At 43.6% G+C, this 17,223-nt stretch overlaps 2 protein-coding genes across 3 annotated transcripts in view; one reads left to right on the forward strand and one right to left on the reverse strand.

The window, feature by feature from the left end:
• The first annotated feature begins 323 nt into the window (after positions 1–323).
• On the forward strand, positions 324–7,006 carry LOC113024423 (synaptogyrin-3-like). Its single transcript, XM_026171520.2, has 4 exons — positions 324–624; positions 1,810–2,044; positions 3,547–3,692; positions 6,009–7,006. The coding sequence occupies exons 1-4, from the start codon at positions 520–522 to the stop codon at positions 6,234–6,236; spliced, it is 714 nt and encodes a 237-aa protein (XP_026027305.1). The 5' UTR covers positions 324–519; the 3' UTR covers positions 6,237–7,006.
• A 315-nt stretch (positions 7,007–7,321) lies between these two features.
• Positions 7,322–17,223, reverse strand: part of LOC113024422 (voltage-dependent T-type calcium channel subunit alpha-1H-like) — a 63,884-nt gene continuing 53,982 nt past the window's right edge. The window contains exons 28-35 of one of the 2 annotated variants that reach the window (XM_026171519.2): positions 17,021–17,154; positions 16,865–16,935; positions 13,548–13,626; positions 13,166–13,287; positions 12,514–12,798; positions 12,277–12,427; positions 10,868–11,427; positions 7,322–10,315 (exon numbers count right to left, since the gene is read on the reverse strand). In XM_026171519.2, the coding sequence (XP_026027304.2) occupies positions 9,674–10,315; positions 10,868–11,427; positions 12,277–12,427; positions 12,514–12,798; positions 13,166–13,287; positions 13,548–13,626; positions 16,865–16,935; positions 17,021–17,154 (2,044 nt within the window). In that variant the 3' untranslated portion in view covers positions 7,322–9,673. The remainder of the gene's footprint in view (positions 10,316–10,867; positions 11,428–12,276; positions 12,428–12,513; positions 12,799–13,165; positions 13,288–13,547; positions 13,627–16,864; positions 16,936–17,020; positions 17,155–17,223) is intronic. The other variant, XM_080303079.1, reaches the window with a different exon arrangement.

Consider the following 17,223-nt stretch of genomic DNA (forward strand, 5'->3'; position numbering starts at 1 on the left):
GGTTTTATCCATGTATAAATGCAACAAACTGCAATCTGTGAGCCAGGAGGAGCAAACAAAGGGCAGAGATTCCCTTTAACATGGGTTCAGTTCACTCTGTGATAATTCGTTATGCAGTTTTTTCAGATTTATTATTTATTTATTCAAAAATAAATCGCCTATTATTTGGTTTATTTATATATTTATATTTGACATGGGTTTATCGCTATTTTTTTAAAATAAGGTACACATGTTATCGATAATATTAACATATTTCTAGCAAGAAACAAATTACATAAGGATATTCAAGCTCGCGTTGATATTTTGGGTAAACAGGCGTGACACCCAGAAACCACGCAGCATATCGGTGTTAAGCTGAAGTCACGGTGAGTGTTATATTGCCGCAGCCTGTGCCGAGCTGCTGGCGGTGACGCGTTGTGACTTCACACGGAGGCTGGAGTAGGACGTCGCCGCTCCGCGCAGCTCACACCGACTCGTCTAGTTCTCTCGGCTGGAGTCAGGCATCAGAAAGCCGGAGGGATGCAGCCAGCGGGCGCGTACGGCGCCGGGAAGGCCGGGAGCGTCGCCTTCGATCCGGTCGCCTTCTTCACGCATCCCCGCACCGTCCTCAGACTGCTTTCGTGGGTAAGCCTCCCCTGCACTGTGTGGGTATCTTCATCAATGGATAGGCCTACCTGCAGCCCCCCTCTCTGCCTCGTTCCCACTTACATCTGTCTGGTGTTTCATCCACTCACGTCTGCATTTTACATCAGTGGGCTATTTTTGCAAAAGGCTGAGTGTCTGAATTTCAGCTTTTACAGCGCTCACATCATTTCAGCCTCTGGCACAGAGGCTACAGGGCTGCCTCTTTGTGTCTGGATGGAGCTAATGTGAACGCTCGGGGATAATAATGCCCCCCAACCGGAACGTAACACCTCTGTTTTCTCTGTGCTGTGCTGCTGTGAGTCACCATACAACATTTTAGGAGCACAGGAGGCAATGTGCTACAGATGAGCAAAAGCAGAGCTAGTTATAACAAAGCACACCAGCCCTCCTTTCCCGTGTGTGTCCTTCTTAATTCAGCTCATCATATGTCAGCTAGTCACTGTTGCTTTTCTATTTCTATCCATCCATTTTTCTTTGACCTATCCAATTAGCACCCGCTGGATGAAAGAAGACATTAAGTTGAATGATTTCACCATTAGTCTCCAAACTATGATTTGAGCCTAGTCCTGAGAAGTATTAATGACATATGAGATCTCTGTGGACCAAATGAACAGTGTAAAGCTGAATTACAATCACACAATACAAAAGTGGTGTAGCTGAAACCTGTAAAGCTCATCCATGACACTTCTTTGTCTAACTGAAAAGGATTTTAGGGTAGCTCCTGATATTTGGCTACAGATTCATTAAACAAGGGTGCTTTAAAAACTAACAGTTTTATCTACCTCTGGCAAATGATTCAATTTGTGTTTTATAAATAAATAAAAGGAAAATTCTTAGTGCTTTGAGAAACCAGTTGTCTTTGAAAGAAATCCCATTCTTATTACTTGGTATTATCTTTACTCAGTTTCTGTTTCCTTTTATATCAGAGTTCATTTTCTGCACGGTGTGTCACATGATGACATTTAAGTAACTGGCACAAGTGTTTGTTTTTGTTGCAATTTGGGCGACATAACCCTTTTAAAGTATCATCTAATTGTGGAGAAGAAGGATATCCTTGGTCTTTGAGCTCTCAACCGCAGGAATGCATGGCACTGGCGCGCCGGTGTGAGTTAATTCTCTTCTGCGTGTCAGGTAATAAACCGGCCAACACGTCTCTCCCTGCAGGTTTTCTCCATCGTGGTGTTCAGCTGCATTGTGAATGAAGGCTACATCAACATCGGCAGCGAGCGTTTGCTCTGCATCTTCAACAACAACGCCGACGCCTGTAACTTCGGTGTCACCGTGGGCGTGGCCTGTTTCCTCGGCAGCATCTTTTTTCTCATCCTGGATGCTTACTTTCCCAGCATCAGCAGCGTCAGGGACAGAAAACGTGCGGTCCTGCTGGATCTCGTCTTTTCTGGTACACAGTTATCACAGGCCGAATATCGTAACACACAACGTAGAGCTAGGTCCAGGAGCATTTGAGGTACATGTGCTAGACATCATCTTTTGGATATTAACAAAGAAGAAAATCCTTATATTTAAAATTATCTTGGCTTGCCCAATTACTTTTTACACCCCTGAATCCTAAATACAACACTTTTGTTAAACCCCTTAAATTCAAGCGGCAAGTCGATCAGTTTCAAATAGGCAAAACAAAAGTATTAAAGCCAAATCTCAAACATTTTAACAACAACATTTAAATATCAGGCATATAACACTGTATTCTTTAATCTTCTGGGAACTGCACATCTTTACTTTCAGCCAGCACTTGGCTTAGCTTAGCAGAACACTGGCAGCTAGCCTGAGTCCTGCCCGAAGACAGTAAAAGAAGTGCAGTTTCAATAATACACATCAGTCTTTCAAAGTAATTAAAAAAAAACGCTTCTGTAGTAAATGAAAGAAATCTGTCAGCATGACTCTTTAGGCTTAAAATGCAAGAAATGAATGTGTAAAAATTACAGAAAAAGTTGTGGTAGCTCATTGAGTAAACTGTCCTGTGATTGTAAAATGGGTTTTTTTGTAATTGACAGAAAGTGTCGCTTTAATAGATGGTCAAGAAACATGAAGATTTCTGTCATTTAATGTCCATGGTGGAGGTCTGTGTCATTCATAAAAGCTATAAAACATCTGAAAATACAGTTCATATTTTCCAAAATTGTCCAGTGGGCTGGATTGGTGCTTTATTGTGGGGCCATTCATGGTCCCGGAGCCTTATGTTTGACACCCCTGTTTTAAAGGAAAGGATTTTTCTTTAACAGCAACATGAGCTTCACCTTTGTGGTGTTGAGTGAAACAGCGCATAATTTAGCACACATTCAGGTTGCTGTTGGGATAAATTGTAATAGCTGGTGATTCAGTCCGTGGTCATTAGTACACATTTTCAATCTATCCAATATGCCGGGTTATGAAAAACAAAGATTAATGATTGTCCTTCCTCAGCTAACAGTTTGTGTTTATATCTAATTAGGAAATGTTAGCACACTAATAACGCTCAGCTAAAACTATTGATCATATATCATGCTTACTGTGAGCACTGTGAGCAGTGCTGTACTAAACGTAGCCCATGACACCTGTTAATTCAGCGGCTGAAACTTGATTTTGTATGTTTAATAGTTATCTGAAGCCTTCAGTGCAGAGAAGCTGAGAACATCAAAGGAATAAAATATATTTTTAGAATGAAAAAAACATGAATAGAGTATAATCTTCTTAATTTTTTGCCTTTTACAATTTGCTTCATAATCAAGTCAGAAAAACAACAGAGAGCAGAATCTCTCTTTAACATGAAAGGAGACAAAATTCATCTTTTCTGGTTCTCAAATAGACTGGAGACACTTTTTTCTGTAAAAAGTCGAACTGGGAAAAATGTGGTAATTATGAAGTGACCCTGCATCTAAAAGGCCTGTTTTCCTCTCCTCAAAGGTATTGCATGTTTCCTGTGGTTTGTCGGCTTCTGTTTTCTGGCCAATCAGTGGCAGGCGACCTCTCCGGAAGAGCTGCCGTTGGCACAGGGCTCCGACGCAGCCAGAGCCACCATCGCGTTCTGCTTCTTTTCCATCCTCTCCTGGGTGTGTATGCTTACACCTGTCGATTCCCACTGCCCTCTTTGTCTTTTGCACGCCTGAGAGCATGTGGTTATCATCATCATCTGATATTTGATCACCTGCATGCTCGCGTGTGTGTTTTCAGGGTTATCAGTGTCTGCTGACCATGAACACATTTAAGAGCGTTTCCTTCACGGAGGTCGAGCAGCTGCTGCCCACGACCCCCCCGGCCCTCTCTCAAGTCTAACACTGCCGCACACACTTGGTTGACCTGGGCAGCTTCCAGGCGTCGGTGCTTGTTTGACCGTGTGTGTGTTTGTGTAGTTTTGCTGACAAAGCATCTCACTGCTGAGAACTGCATTGCAAGAATATATTTCAACTGAGACAGTTAGCTCATTTATTATCCCCTGGTGACTCAGTAGAGCCTGTTAAAACTAGCTTAACACCAACCTATAGCAGCCATTCATCTCACTGTCATCGGATAAGCTCTAATTGTGTCAAGGAAGTGGTTTCACTTTTTCAGTCATTTATTAACCATTAAGTTGAAAAGGACTCAATTGTTCCCCTGCAGAGGGTTAGTAGCAGGTGGCAAACAATCATATTAAAGGTTCGGTCGTCTTCAGGCTGTAGCTCCTCTCTGGAGGGCATTACTCATTAAACATGATTAGCGAGTGACACCTTGTAGTTGTTTGGGCTTCAAGGCTGTCATTTTTTTTGACAGGAAGCTTGTGTTTGAAAGCAGTTAAATCTGCATATAACCTTGTGTCGAACCAAAGAGGGTCTGTGTGAGATGATGATAAACAGCCTAGTGTCTCGCTTAAGTCACAGGTCCTTGAGTTTGAGGTTTTATCAGATGCACAGTAGTCGATAACAGTACAAAGAAGGATTTCAGTACTTTGAATTGTTCTTTTAGCAGCAGCTGGGATGGACTGCTCTCCCACTGTGACACTAAACTGGGGAAACTGGGATGAATTTTCCAGTTTGTTATCCCAGTGTAGAGCCAGTGTGGGTGTGAGAACTTGGCACCTGGTATTTCATCTGTCATTAAAATGAAACCTGAGGCATTTTGAGAAGGTTTCCAATTGTAGGCACAGTGTGAGTGACAGGGAGCCTAACACTGCTATAATTAAATGCATGTTTTATGCCCAGTTTCAGTGTGATAGGAGACACTCGGGTTTAATAAAAACAAATAAATATAATCTTACAATAATGATCGCAGCGCATTTATGTCTATGTGTCTGCATGTGCACTGTCACACATACACACAACGATTATTAACATTCATATGTTGTTCGATTTCCTGTATATTGGATTCATTTTATGAGTCGCCTGCAAATGCAATATCAGGTTCTCTGTTTGCATTCGTTTCAGTTTTCTTGTTGAACATATGTTGCCCATACTTAACGCTCACTGTTTCCTTGCATCTTCCAAATTTGTACCTACGACAGAATTTCTTCTGACTCACCACTAAATACACTAAGTAAATATAATTTAAAAAATAGCCCAGGCTTTAAGTAGTTAACATATTACTTATTTTCCTCTGTAAAACCATTAACGCAGCGGTCCCATTCTGTCAAATGAGCCTTATAGCGTCCATAACTCAATGAATAAGAGCAGCTTTTAGTTTAAAGAGTTTAGTTTAGCATTATATCTGTCATCATCTGGGTTTTGTGAGACTTCAGAATCAACCGTATTTTTATGAGAAGGTGGATTGCTGAGGTATCAGGTAATGTTAGCCAGCCTAGTCAGCAAGTTGCATACATAGACTTTGTGTCACACAGTCACAGATACTTGCTAAATGGTGTTAAATAACATGCAAATAAAATACCTGAATGTCACCACAGATGAGCACAGACTAAATATGGCCTGATTCACACATAACTTTAAGCCTTCATGCCTTCACTGTTATTGCGATGTTATTAAGGAGGTAAATTGGCTATGGAGACCAAAACATAGTATAGCAGGCTGTAAACATGTTTATTTCTGATGTAAAGTTGGGCATTTTAACATGAGTGTCTCACTCTGGGAGCGAGCTTCGAGTGGCCACTCGAGGAACTGCAGTTTGATTTTTCAGCTCTGCAGGTTTTTATATTGTTACATTGCGCTGTTGTTTCATTGAAGACTCTGAAACTGCGTAATGGAAAAGCACAACGCTTAATCCCAAGTGGTGTAAACCTTCTTCTTCTTCACCTTCGTGCTTCTTCTGTCCATTTTTCGTCACTGCATCTTTAACCAACCCGTGCACATCTGCAGGCTTCTCTAAAAACAGAGTGTCACTCAGCGTGTGATTAACAGTGTTAATCGTTAACATGTGTGTGTCTGCGTGTGTGTTACTAACAGGCTGTGCTGACGCTGAGTGCGCTGAGACGCTTCTTAACCGGCAGTAACTCAAACTTATTCACCTGGCAACACCTGGATCCCATCCCTAGCAACACTCGAGCTACACCATACCCTATTGCCAATGGCGCTACCATAGTTACCACAAATCCCTATCAAGCTCCGCCCTTCACTGAAACCCTGGACCCCCAGAAGCTCACACAGCAGAGACCCTTGGCTCCTGCCTTCTAGAGACACACACTCAGGGAGAGAAGGACAAGATGTACACGACATGGACAACTTCCTGCCTCACTGTTGAGCGGTTTCTCCGTCCTCTCCTGGGATTGGCAGGATTTTGGGTCATGTGAAGCGTGATATGTTATCACCATGGCAACTGCTGGCTCAGCTTAGTTATTTGTAACTGTCTGTGTCAAGAATTCCGTCTTCTGCTCATGCACACACACAGATACCGGCGCACGCAAACACCGCTGTACTCCCTCACACCTGGAAACAGATGCACACACACACACACACACACCCAAACACACACCTGGAAACACATGTACATACACCTGGAAGAACACACGCTCACGCCTTGACTGCATGTTCATATGGTGAAGTGCAGATTAACATAGATGTAGATGCAGTGATGGTGCTCCATCTGCCTTATTAACAGATAACTTAGCGAAGGAAACATGGAGGACAGGGAAGCTGTGTAGCTATCTATTTCTGTTTGTCCTCAGTCAGCCTGGCCAATCACAAGCTGCCCTGGTGACACGTGAGCTCCCATTGGCTGAACGTCAAACAGAAGGTCGGTTTGACCAATAGATTGTGAGCAAAAAGAGTGAGGCCAGGCAGACCTTGCAGAAAATGCTACATTTTCTTAGCAGGGGAATAAAGGCAGGACTGCTTAATGCATTTTGTATGCTATGGTGTTTTAGTGTGAAATATTCATGTGATTCAATATTTTATTGTGATATGCTGAAGTGGTATTTGAAAATAAAATCTATCTACTACCACCACCAGAGTCTGCCTTTGTTTCCATTATCTTTAAATAACTTCTTTGCTTCCTGCAACATGAGAACACATTTTTTTGAAAATAATCATGTGTTGCGACAAAGATCCGGGGACGTGTTAGCATACTAATCACCATTTGCTGGAAGAAGGCCATAGAGTGGTTAAATTCATTAGCGGCAGCAGGCAGCTGCTGTGTGTTATCATTATTTTTAGATTAGGAGGCACGTGTTGAAGACTGCGAATGTTTCCGCTTCTGTTTCTTTTTACCATCTTGACACACGAGGAAAGGACAGAATTAGAAGAAAGGTTATTGAGTCAGATAAAAGTCAGACAGGAAGTGGTTTTATTCCAGCACTGTCCAATCATCTCCTCTCTTTGTATCATTCCCCGCTTCCATTAATATGCAGGAACATTAAACGGCTTTATGAACATTTGCATCATCCACCATCATCATCAATCGTTACAACTGGCACCCCTCATCATCCATCCTCGTCATCACCAGCAGATAAATTGACATTCAAAAGTGTAGAAATTCACCTTTGTAGTTCTCCTACCACCCACTGTGTTAATAAAATAGATTCTTGACCTTTTCTACAAAGTTTTACGCATTGTTATGTCACCTGAATAAGCCCTTCTTTTACATCTGCGTCTGTCTGAATCACCTCTTCAAATTTAAGGGGCCAGCAGAGGGCAATCTAACTCCGCAAAGCTCTGATCGCACCACACTCAGCTGTGTCTGAACTACCTCTACCCTGAGAATACTAAGACGGAGGGGGGGTTGTGAGAAAACGGAGCTGACTGAATGTTTTGAGTGGGTGGGATCGGGGGGAAAGCGAGGTAGAAACTACTAAGGCCTAGGTCACGCTACATGATTTTAACTTAAAGGTTCAAAGAGCGGATTGATTTTTCAGGCTGTCAGGGTCGGGTGCATACAGGCCAAAAATCAACAAGACATCAAGGTTTTCTCAGGCCATGAGCAATCAAGCGACACCCAGAAGTTTACTGTAGGCCGTGATGAATGAAGAAAAAAAACCCTCCAAAAACCAAAAAACTGAAGATGAATCATATTGAAAATCAAAAACTATCTTTAATATAAAATTTCCTATTATAATATATCCAACAAGCTGCTGTACAGGATTCATTATTACTGTTGTGGAGGTATAAGTCTCTTATAAAACGGCATTGTGCCTGCACCATTCACATACTGCAGGTGTTCAGTTACAAATTATTATTATTTTTTATTACGTTTTGTAATTCTACTGCTTAAAACCACATTTGTAAACATAAACTGTCATTTCTGCACCACAGAGAACAAAGTGGGGGAAAATTCTATTCAAGTACCGGTTTGCAAATTAGGAAAATCATCAGATCTTATTAACTGAATGAGAGCTGAAACAGCTTGTTGATCAAAGGGTTAGTCAAAAGAAAACAGTTGGCAACTCTTGATATTGATAACTGACGGATACATTTTCAAGCAGCAATGCTGCGAGGGGTTCTGCTAACTAATCAGATTTGTTAGTTTTACAGCTTTTTCTTACTTACTAAGACATTACTCCTAGCCTGCTGTACCACACCATGGTAAGGTGGTTAAGTCAAGGAGTTGGGGTGATACTAAGACTGAGACATATTGTTGAAATCACTTATTTTCTTTAGGATTATTCATCATCTGTCCTGTAAATAGATGGTTTCATACATGCGACTCTATTTAGAATGTATGTCTTTACACTGAAAAAAAGGGGAACATTTTGAGGTGTTTTTCTTTTATATTGTTCAATGATTTTACTATTTCATTAAGATCAAACTGGGTTGTGTGTAGCCTAAGAACTTAAATGACTTTGATCCTCTTGATCCAAAATCATAATAAACTGACAACCTGCTGTTTGGTCTTTTTTGTCGGGGTAAAGAAATCCCAGAACAGCCTACTCTGTTCACCTGGATGCTGCATTTTCAGTGGGAAAAACATTTAATCACTAATCCTACTGACAACTTCAGTCATTTGACATTCAAAAATGTGGAAATTCAACAGTCTTCAGTCACTTGGATGGCTGAAAAAGTCATTTATCCCATTAAAAAAAAAGCTGCAACCAGATGAACAGAATCGAGTGCCTTGGGTTTGGTATTTTCACAGAGGAAAAAAATGTGATTAGACGTTACCGTGATCCGGTTATGTTGTGTGGACTAACAGGTAGTTGCAGCCCCAGCTGTGTGGTCTCTTTGTGTAAAACAGCAGACCAGTCACTAACTTAACCTGCAGTGCACCTTCAGAGTAGTTTTGTACTCTGACCTGGGCTTGAGGTGCGAGGAAAAGGATGAGCGAGTGGAGCAAGCAAGGGGGAGGGTTAGTGTTTGAGTAATATAGCTGCAAAGTGACTCTATGAGTGAACTAAAGCTAGAACTATGAGAGAAGAAAAGGAAACTTCTTCTTGTGTGCATCTCGTGTGCATACGGCACAAAAGGGGTCCAAGTCTTTGAACACATACACACTCAGTACACACACAGTCTGAGTCCTGCTCACACAACCTATGAAAACCTTGTGAGTGCAAGAGGCGAGGGGCGGGACAGGAGACGGGTATAATCCTGTTTCCGGCCGCGGCTCCCGTCCCTCTCGTGCACTAAAGCAGCACATTCGGCTCCTCCACTTCAAAGAATGACCAATCCCATCACAGGTTTGTTTAGTCTTCCACAGAACTTCCCTCCGGCAGATTAGGAGAGAGGCTTGTGGCGTCAAAAGACAAAGTCCGCCTCCTCAGCTCAGCGCTGCTGTCAGTTAGTTGGGTTGCGACTGGAACTGGCTCCTCCCTGGGCGGCGGGCTCATTCGCTGCTTCCTGTTCCTGCCTGAAACCGGGGACACCGAATGGCTGAGGCGGCTCCTGTGCTCCCCGGGACTCGGGGTGAGGTGTCTGCTTTTGTGCGGGGAGCTGGTAGGTTGCGTGTGAGAGTGAACAGAGCTGTTAATACAGCTGACCTCTGCGTCAGCGTCATCTGGCTGCGGGGCGGGGTCTGAGCCAGGAACGGGGCTGGCTGCTCTGGAGTCACAGAGTGGAACTGATACCTTCAAACTCTTCTCAAAATCTGCTTCTGGCTGAGAGCCACAGGCTGTCTGCTCAGATACGTGTTCTTGTGCAGCGGTATCGCTGTGGCTCCGGCTGTGGCTCCTGCAGGAGATGACCCTCTGCGAGTGCGCATATTTCACTGTGTGAACGCTGGACGACCGTTGCCGTGGCGGGGTGGAGGAGGCTGCGGGCACAGTGAGTCGGGGCTCCGCCAGATCGTCAGCTGAACTCTGATCCAGAGAGTCGAGGCGCACGGCCTCCTGCGGACACAGCACATTCACAAACACTATGAGATAGCCAATCGCAGACTGTTGTAAAGTGCGTGTAGGCTTGTGTGCTGCAGATCAACCTGGAGCAAAAGATGGAATACTAAAAAATACATTTAGATAATTTTTTGTTCCTTACAAACACAAAAAGGCCCCAAAATTGATTATAAGCAACTACCACCCACTTCAAACTTTGCAGACGTTGCGATTTTAAATTTTTTGGAGAGATGCCCTCTAACCTCTCAGCTTGATTCCGATTCATTCCCATAAAATTAAAAAGCACCATCTAAATCCTTCGAATCTCACCTGGCTTATTTAATTGATTCAAAGGGAAACTGTTAAACTTGTAGAACTAAACTAATATAACTGTCTTCCTCTCCTCACCCCCAGCAGATATGTTATTATAGGGTCTTTACCTTACAACATAAAGCAGCTTGAGGCGACTGTTGTTGTGATTTGATACTTTATCAATAAAACTGAACTAAACTGAGCTGAAAAAGGTTTGCAGTGTGTTTGTGTTCAGCTATCATCGTCATAAAAACACACCTGTCTCCTTAACTGTCTGCTTGCAGCGCGGAAGGATGCTGGTCTCCTCATGGCTGAACTGTCAGGGACGTAGGAGGGGCTCAACTTGTTTCTGTCTAAACTGTCTTCGGGACTGAGCCAGTAAGAAGGACGCCTGCCGCCGCTGTGCGTGGGGCTCAGTCTGAGCGACGGATGCCTGTCTATGCTGTGGCTGGACATGAGCTTCGGCCGCTCGGCGCTGGGATCCGGATTCACCCTGTATCCGTCCATACTGTGAGCAGAGCTGAGTCTGTGTCTGTTGATGCGATGCGCTGGGCTGAATCTATATCCGTCTATGCTGTGAGCCGAGTTCAGTCTGTGTCTCTTGGCTCTGTGAGTGGGGCTAAACCTGTATCCTTCTACGCTGTTGGCTGAGCCGAGTCTGTGTGAGGAGTGCCTGTCGATGCTGTGAGATGTGCTGAGGCAGATCATTGGCCTTGAGCTGCGTCCAGACCCCAGTGAAGCGTGACTGATGGCTGGCAGAGCTCCTGGAACCTGCAGCAGGGAGCCGCCTCCACTGGAGCCCAGAGATGACATGGAGCCTGCAGACAGTAACGTGGATTATGAAGATGACAGCTAGAACAAAAAAAAGCAAGACTTCAACCGTTAGATGCATTTTTTTTAAAAAGAGTTGTTTCACCTCACAGCCACTCACACACACACACACACACACACACACACACACACACACACCATCAGCTCCTATATTTCAGTACGTTTTCACAACTCAGGAGATGAAAAAACTGTTTTGAGACCAAGTCACGATTCAGTTTCACCTCATCTTTATCTCATTGGCAATTTTAGTTAACATGACTTCCAGTGGAGGACTCTATATTCAGCTCACTTGGTGCAATAAACTCCCACTGTTAAAAAAGACACTTTAACATGACAAGACTGAAAATAACTTCCAGGTAATGCTACAGGCACACTCCAAATCTAGAACTACTTGATTTCTAGTTTTAATCTATGATAAACCTTTTACTTACAGCATATTGTTAAACATCTGAGAGAGAACACTGAGTGGAAACAAAGAATTACGGTGTGTGCAATTGAGATGTGGTTGGTTTTATATTGGATGACCCAACATTTTCTGTTGTTTTTTATTTGTTCGTGGGATACCTGGCTGTTCCAGGATTTGTTACAATCCAAATATAAACTAAAGATGGGAAAGACGTGGCAGGCGTATAGTTCTATCAATTCCATTTAAATCCATAACAAATATCTCCTTCCTTAAGGCCTTTGATAACATTGCCTTACCTTGTGCAAACTTCACAGCTCTGCTGCCTTCTAAGCTATTTATGGAAGCAATAATCTTTACAGGAGTCATTTACTTGTTATAGGACAGTAAAAAACAGTTCCTTAATTCGATTGGCTATAAACAGCCAAATTACCTGAGAAGCTGTAGCCGGAGAATGCCTCGTGGCCAATGAGCGGATAAGGAGAGCATCTGAGCGGCTGAGGATAGCTGTCGCTGGGGAGGGAGAGCATGCGTCCCATGCTCAGTAGGTTGCCATGGGAACACCCTTCATCCTCAACTTGCACCTGGCACATGACATCACCAACACTGTTACTCTCACTGTCATCTCTACCCTGCTAGCTTACACGCATGCAGAAATACAAGCAGGCACCTGGGCAGGTGCGTCCAGCTCTAAGTCCCCGCCCACAGACGCGGTGCTGAGCCGTCGACTGGCCTCCTCCCGCTCTCTTCTCTCCTCCCTCTCCCTCCTCTCCTCCATCTCCTCCAGCTGTGCCTCCTTGTTGCTGTCCTCCAGGTGCTTCATCAGAACGGCCACGACCACGTTGACAAGCACAAACTGAGCCGTGAGGACGAAGGTGACGAAGTAAACGGGCGAGATCAAGGGCAGGTAGGTGAGGCAGTGGCGATCCTGCGGGCGACACTCGCGCAGTGTGTCCTGGATGATAAAGGAAGGGAAGAGGAGACGATAAAGGATCAAGAAGCAATAACCTGATGATAAATGAAGGGATTAGGGTGATATATTAATGCGCTCTGCTGTACTTCCTCTCATCTCCTACAGGGGGAGATGTTGATCTGAGCCCAAAAGGACCTTGAGCCTGTCACAGAAGAGTAATACACTCTCCTGACCCTCGAATGTCATCAGCTCTTAGTCTGTCATAAAAAAACAGTGATCTGCTCTCTGCTTAATGCAGAGGCTGTCTCATAACCTATGCATTGAGACACGCAGACACAAACATGCACTCAGTCGTCCATCCATCTTCTTAAAAAACCCCCTCAGAGTAGAGGAAAGGAAGAGTAACAACCTTCATGATCCCATTCCAGTTGTCCCCGGTGGACACCCTGAAGAGCGTGAGGAAAGCCATGCCAAAGTTGTCAAAGGTAGCGTGGCGACTGAGACCCTCGCACGGGTTCTCGTCTGAGCACTCTGAAAGAGGATGAAAGGAATATTAGATCCGGTAAGTGTGGGAGACGAAGGCAAGGGGGGAGAAGAAAGAGAACTGCGCGCAGATTAGATCACTGATTAGGTTGCTGATTCTAAATTGGCATTAATTAATGTATGTAACTCAGCAAAATTTATGCTTGTTTATGTAATCCACACATAAATCACCCGTCGGTCGCACCCGCTTGCACGCATGCACAGGCTCACATGCACACTCTTGCACATACATGCACGCACACACTAACCCAGTTTTCCAAAGAGCTCAACTCCCAGAGCTGCATAGATGAAGAACAGCAACATGAAGAGCAGACCCAGATTCCCCACCTAGACGGACACATTACACGCACAAACAGATATATAGAGTGTATGATACACCAAAAAATAGACATGTACAGTATACACTGAAAAAGAGAGAGAGGGAGACGCCAACAGATAGGATAGGCCCAAAGACAGAGACCGCTGAGCCTTACTGCACTGACGTTTACTACTCCTTAAAAACTAACGGGATCCATCATGGTACCTGGAGTGGAATAACACCTTACGTTTTAGGGCTTGAGAAACAAGTGAGTTTTTGGCGCCTGGACCCAACCCTGATGAGTCACAAACACGCTTGTCACCGAGTCCTGGCCTGCCTCTCGTCATGGTAGGAGGCACGGCGATGTCTAATTAGATAAAAGGTGCATCCACCGATGAAGCGAACTGGAAACAAGCGCATTGGACGGCGCTGCAAAGACGTGGGTTTGATCCCCTGCAGTGACGTGTCACTTCAAAGACACACAAATACTACACAAATGGGAAGTGGAGGATCGTGGGTATTTTCTTTATAGCTGAGATTTCCGCTGGTTTGTTTGAATATATGCAAAGATGAGCACGGTCGTTTAAAATGAACATGGTTAAGCTGCAGGTCAAAACCATCACCACACCTTATAAATGTGTACTTGTATACATGTTTCCGCTTGTTTGATGTGCACCACCGCCCCCTCCCTCACCCTTTCTCCCTTGTTTCTTGTGGGGTCCCCCGAGGAAGGTTGGTTGATCCTCCCCAAAGCCTTCCCACATTATATTCAAAGAAGGCACACGGGGAAGGCGGCAGCTCTGTGATGCTATACTTAGGCACAGGAGCGCTTTGACTTAATGGTAACACGCTCACAGATACAATGCTAATGTGCAGATCTCTAGTAGTGCGCACCATAATTATGATGTTATGCCCACGCTTGTTAGCGTGCTAATATTTGTTAATTAGAAGTTAACACACAAGTAGAGCTGAGGCTGATGGGGATGTTTCTGAGTCATTGCTCAGGTGAATGACTGGGTTTTAAACTAATTGCAGAATGTTGGCTGCTCCTTCCAAATGCTAAAATGTCCTTGGGTAAGAGAAGTTCACAGAGTCCCCAGTTGCACGAATTAATGACAGAGACATTGTTAAAGTGCTCTGAAGATCTGCTAAGGTTAAAAAGTGCTGTAAAAGTTCAGACCATATTCTACTAGTATATCAGGTAAAATCTGACACTCGCATGTTAACCATTAAAAGGTTAACATATGAGAGTGTTCAGCCACAGAGGAACATAAACAGTGATGCTAAACTTCACTACAATCCATCCACATCATGAAGAAATTTAAATGAAAGCTACAAACGTCAGCTGGAAAGCTAAATTCATTTGGCCTCATCGTGAATATTTGCTAAACATTTTATGATAATCCATTTAATAGTTGGAATTTAATCTGGACCAAAATGGTGAACTAGTGTTGCTGCTCCCACATCTAAGACACATTTTCTTTTCTTTTTACCTTTTTACTATAAATGGTAAATGGACTTGTTCTTATAAAGTCCTTTTCTACTCTATTGGAGCACTCAAAGCACTTCATACACCTTGCCTCAATCATGCAAGAAAATTTTCCCTTGCCTTTTCTACATACATGCTTTCTGTCTAACATTCACACACAGTCATACTGCGATGGATGCATCGTAGAGCAACTTGGAGTTAGTATCTTGCCCAAAGATCTTTGGTATGCAGACCGGAGCAGCCAGGGGTCAAACCACAAACCTTCCAATTAGTAGTTGACCCGATAACTTGATGTAGCAATTTAGTGATAGGCAGGTGCTTGATGTTGGATTTCAACCTTGTTTAGGCCTTTTTTTCCTTAGTAGACGCCTATTGTGGCTAACCCTTGTTTTTCTTTTCTGAACTGAGAGGTTTGTGTCATATTTCCGGCCTGTTTCCAGAACAAAATAGCTGGGTGTGTATTAGACATTATTGAGGGTTATCTCTGCCTATACAGGTTACTATGGCTACTCTAATGGTCCTTTAACCCAGCGTTATTGATATATACTTGTCAAAACTCATTATTAAGGGCACAGAAGAGGTCTTCAATGTCTTTATGGGGGAAAAAGTTAATGCATTTATGTGGCAAAAAATATGACTAGCTTTGTGGCTAGGTCAAACTGGCTGAGAAGTCTTAGCTTAGCTGTTTTTTCTGTGCGTGATATTCTAATATTTTTAACTGTTTCCACTGTGTTAGCCAGTGTTTTAGACAGCCAAGGTATCAACAGCATATCTTAACTGGAAAAAGCTAGACAGGGTCATCTGTAGTTAGCACTAATTAGCAGGTATCTGTGACTGTGTTGCACCCATGGAGTCTTGCTAACCAAGCTAGCTGCTAACTTAGCACAGCAGCCTTTCATTTAAATTTCATAACTTTTGGCTTCAAAAGGAGAGTCTGCAGACCCCCGGTGGCGTCACAGTGACTACATCCATCTCCCTTCTATTATCCCCAACCAGCCGCCCCTTCCTGAGACGGGTTTTGCAGGAAATTCCTTCCTGTCAAAAGGGAGTTTTTCCCTCCCAGTGTCGCCAAGTGCTTGCTCATAGGGGGTTGTTTGATTGGGGTTTACCTTACAATATAAAGCACCTTGAGGTAGTGGTCCAGGCTGTCAGTGTTAGTAGAGGACATAAACACAGGCTTGAAAAAAAAATCACACAGGAAAGGAGCTCAGGAGGTAATCAGAAGGTTGGCGATGTGATTGGCGGTTGGTGGTGCAAATATGAATGGGTGTGTGAATGAAGCTTATAGTAAGAAAGTGGTTTGAGTGCTTAAATACAGTGGAAAAGTGTGATATATCTACCAGTGTATTTGCCTGGTAAAATCTGCCTGAATGCAGCTTTTGTCTGCAGAGCTTTTGTGCCTCAAAGAAAAGAAAGCTTTTCAGATTGGATCTTTGGATGTTCTGCTTTATTCGTCAGCAAGCAGCAAAACAATCATCCCAAAGCCAAACTGTTTCATAACATGCCAAAAAGTCAGGATTTAACTGATGAGTTTAAGGATCTGCAGGTACCTTTTAGCTAAATCTGAGTATGTCTTCTTCTTTGTTTAGTGATTATTAGGTGTCGCTGGTATAGCACTGCTTGGGAGGAATAAGTGATAAATCATGGAAGAGGCAGTCAGTGCCAGGCCTCGTAAATTGCTAAATAAAACAAGCCATCTGCTTTTCATCAGATCTGGACACCAGGCAGCCATTTAAAAAGACATGTTTAACTGTACAAGCACAATAGATGCTTCTTACCTGAGGCAGAGCCTGCATCACCGTGTCCAACAGAGCTCTCATCCCCGTCGCCATCTTTAACAGCTTCAGCACTGAAATATCGCAACATGTCAGCTCTTATCAGCCTCACCCCGTCGTGTTTTTTTTTTTTCTGTGTTTGTCTCCCCGTGTGCTTACCTCGTGTTATCCTGAGGACCCTCATTATCCGTATAATTGTGGGGTTGATGGGCAGGGAAGCACTCAGGTCTATTTCCTCCAGTGTGATACCCATGATGGACAGCAACACAATGGCGAGGTCCAGCTGGTTCCATCTTGACACACACGGACAAAAACAATATTAGCTTCTGAAGGGATGCTTTTTGAGAGCCTCTGTCTCCATG

The sequence above is a fragment of the Astatotilapia calliptera genome, chromosome 6 (assembly GCF_964374335.1).
Source record: "Astatotilapia calliptera chromosome 6, fAstCal68.1, whole genome shotgun sequence".
In the NCBI taxonomy this organism is placed as follows: domain Eukaryota; kingdom Metazoa; phylum Chordata; class Actinopteri; order Cichliformes; family Cichlidae; genus Astatotilapia; species Astatotilapia calliptera.

Excerpts from the sequence above, each read along its gene's own strand:
- LOC113024423 (XM_026171520.2), top strand. The coding sequence starts at position 520 with ATGCAGCCAGCGGGCGCGTACGGCGCCGGGAAGGCCGGGAGCGTCGCC. Across the intron at positions 625-1,809 it reads TCCTCAGACTGCTTTCGTGG|GTTTTCTCCATCGTGGTGTT; the intron begins GTAAGCCTCCCC and ends CTCTCCCTGCAG. Across the intron at positions 2,045-3,546 it reads GCTGGATCTCGTCTTTTCTG|GTATTGCATGTTTCCTGTGG; the intron begins GTACACAGTTAT and ends CTCTCCTCAAAG.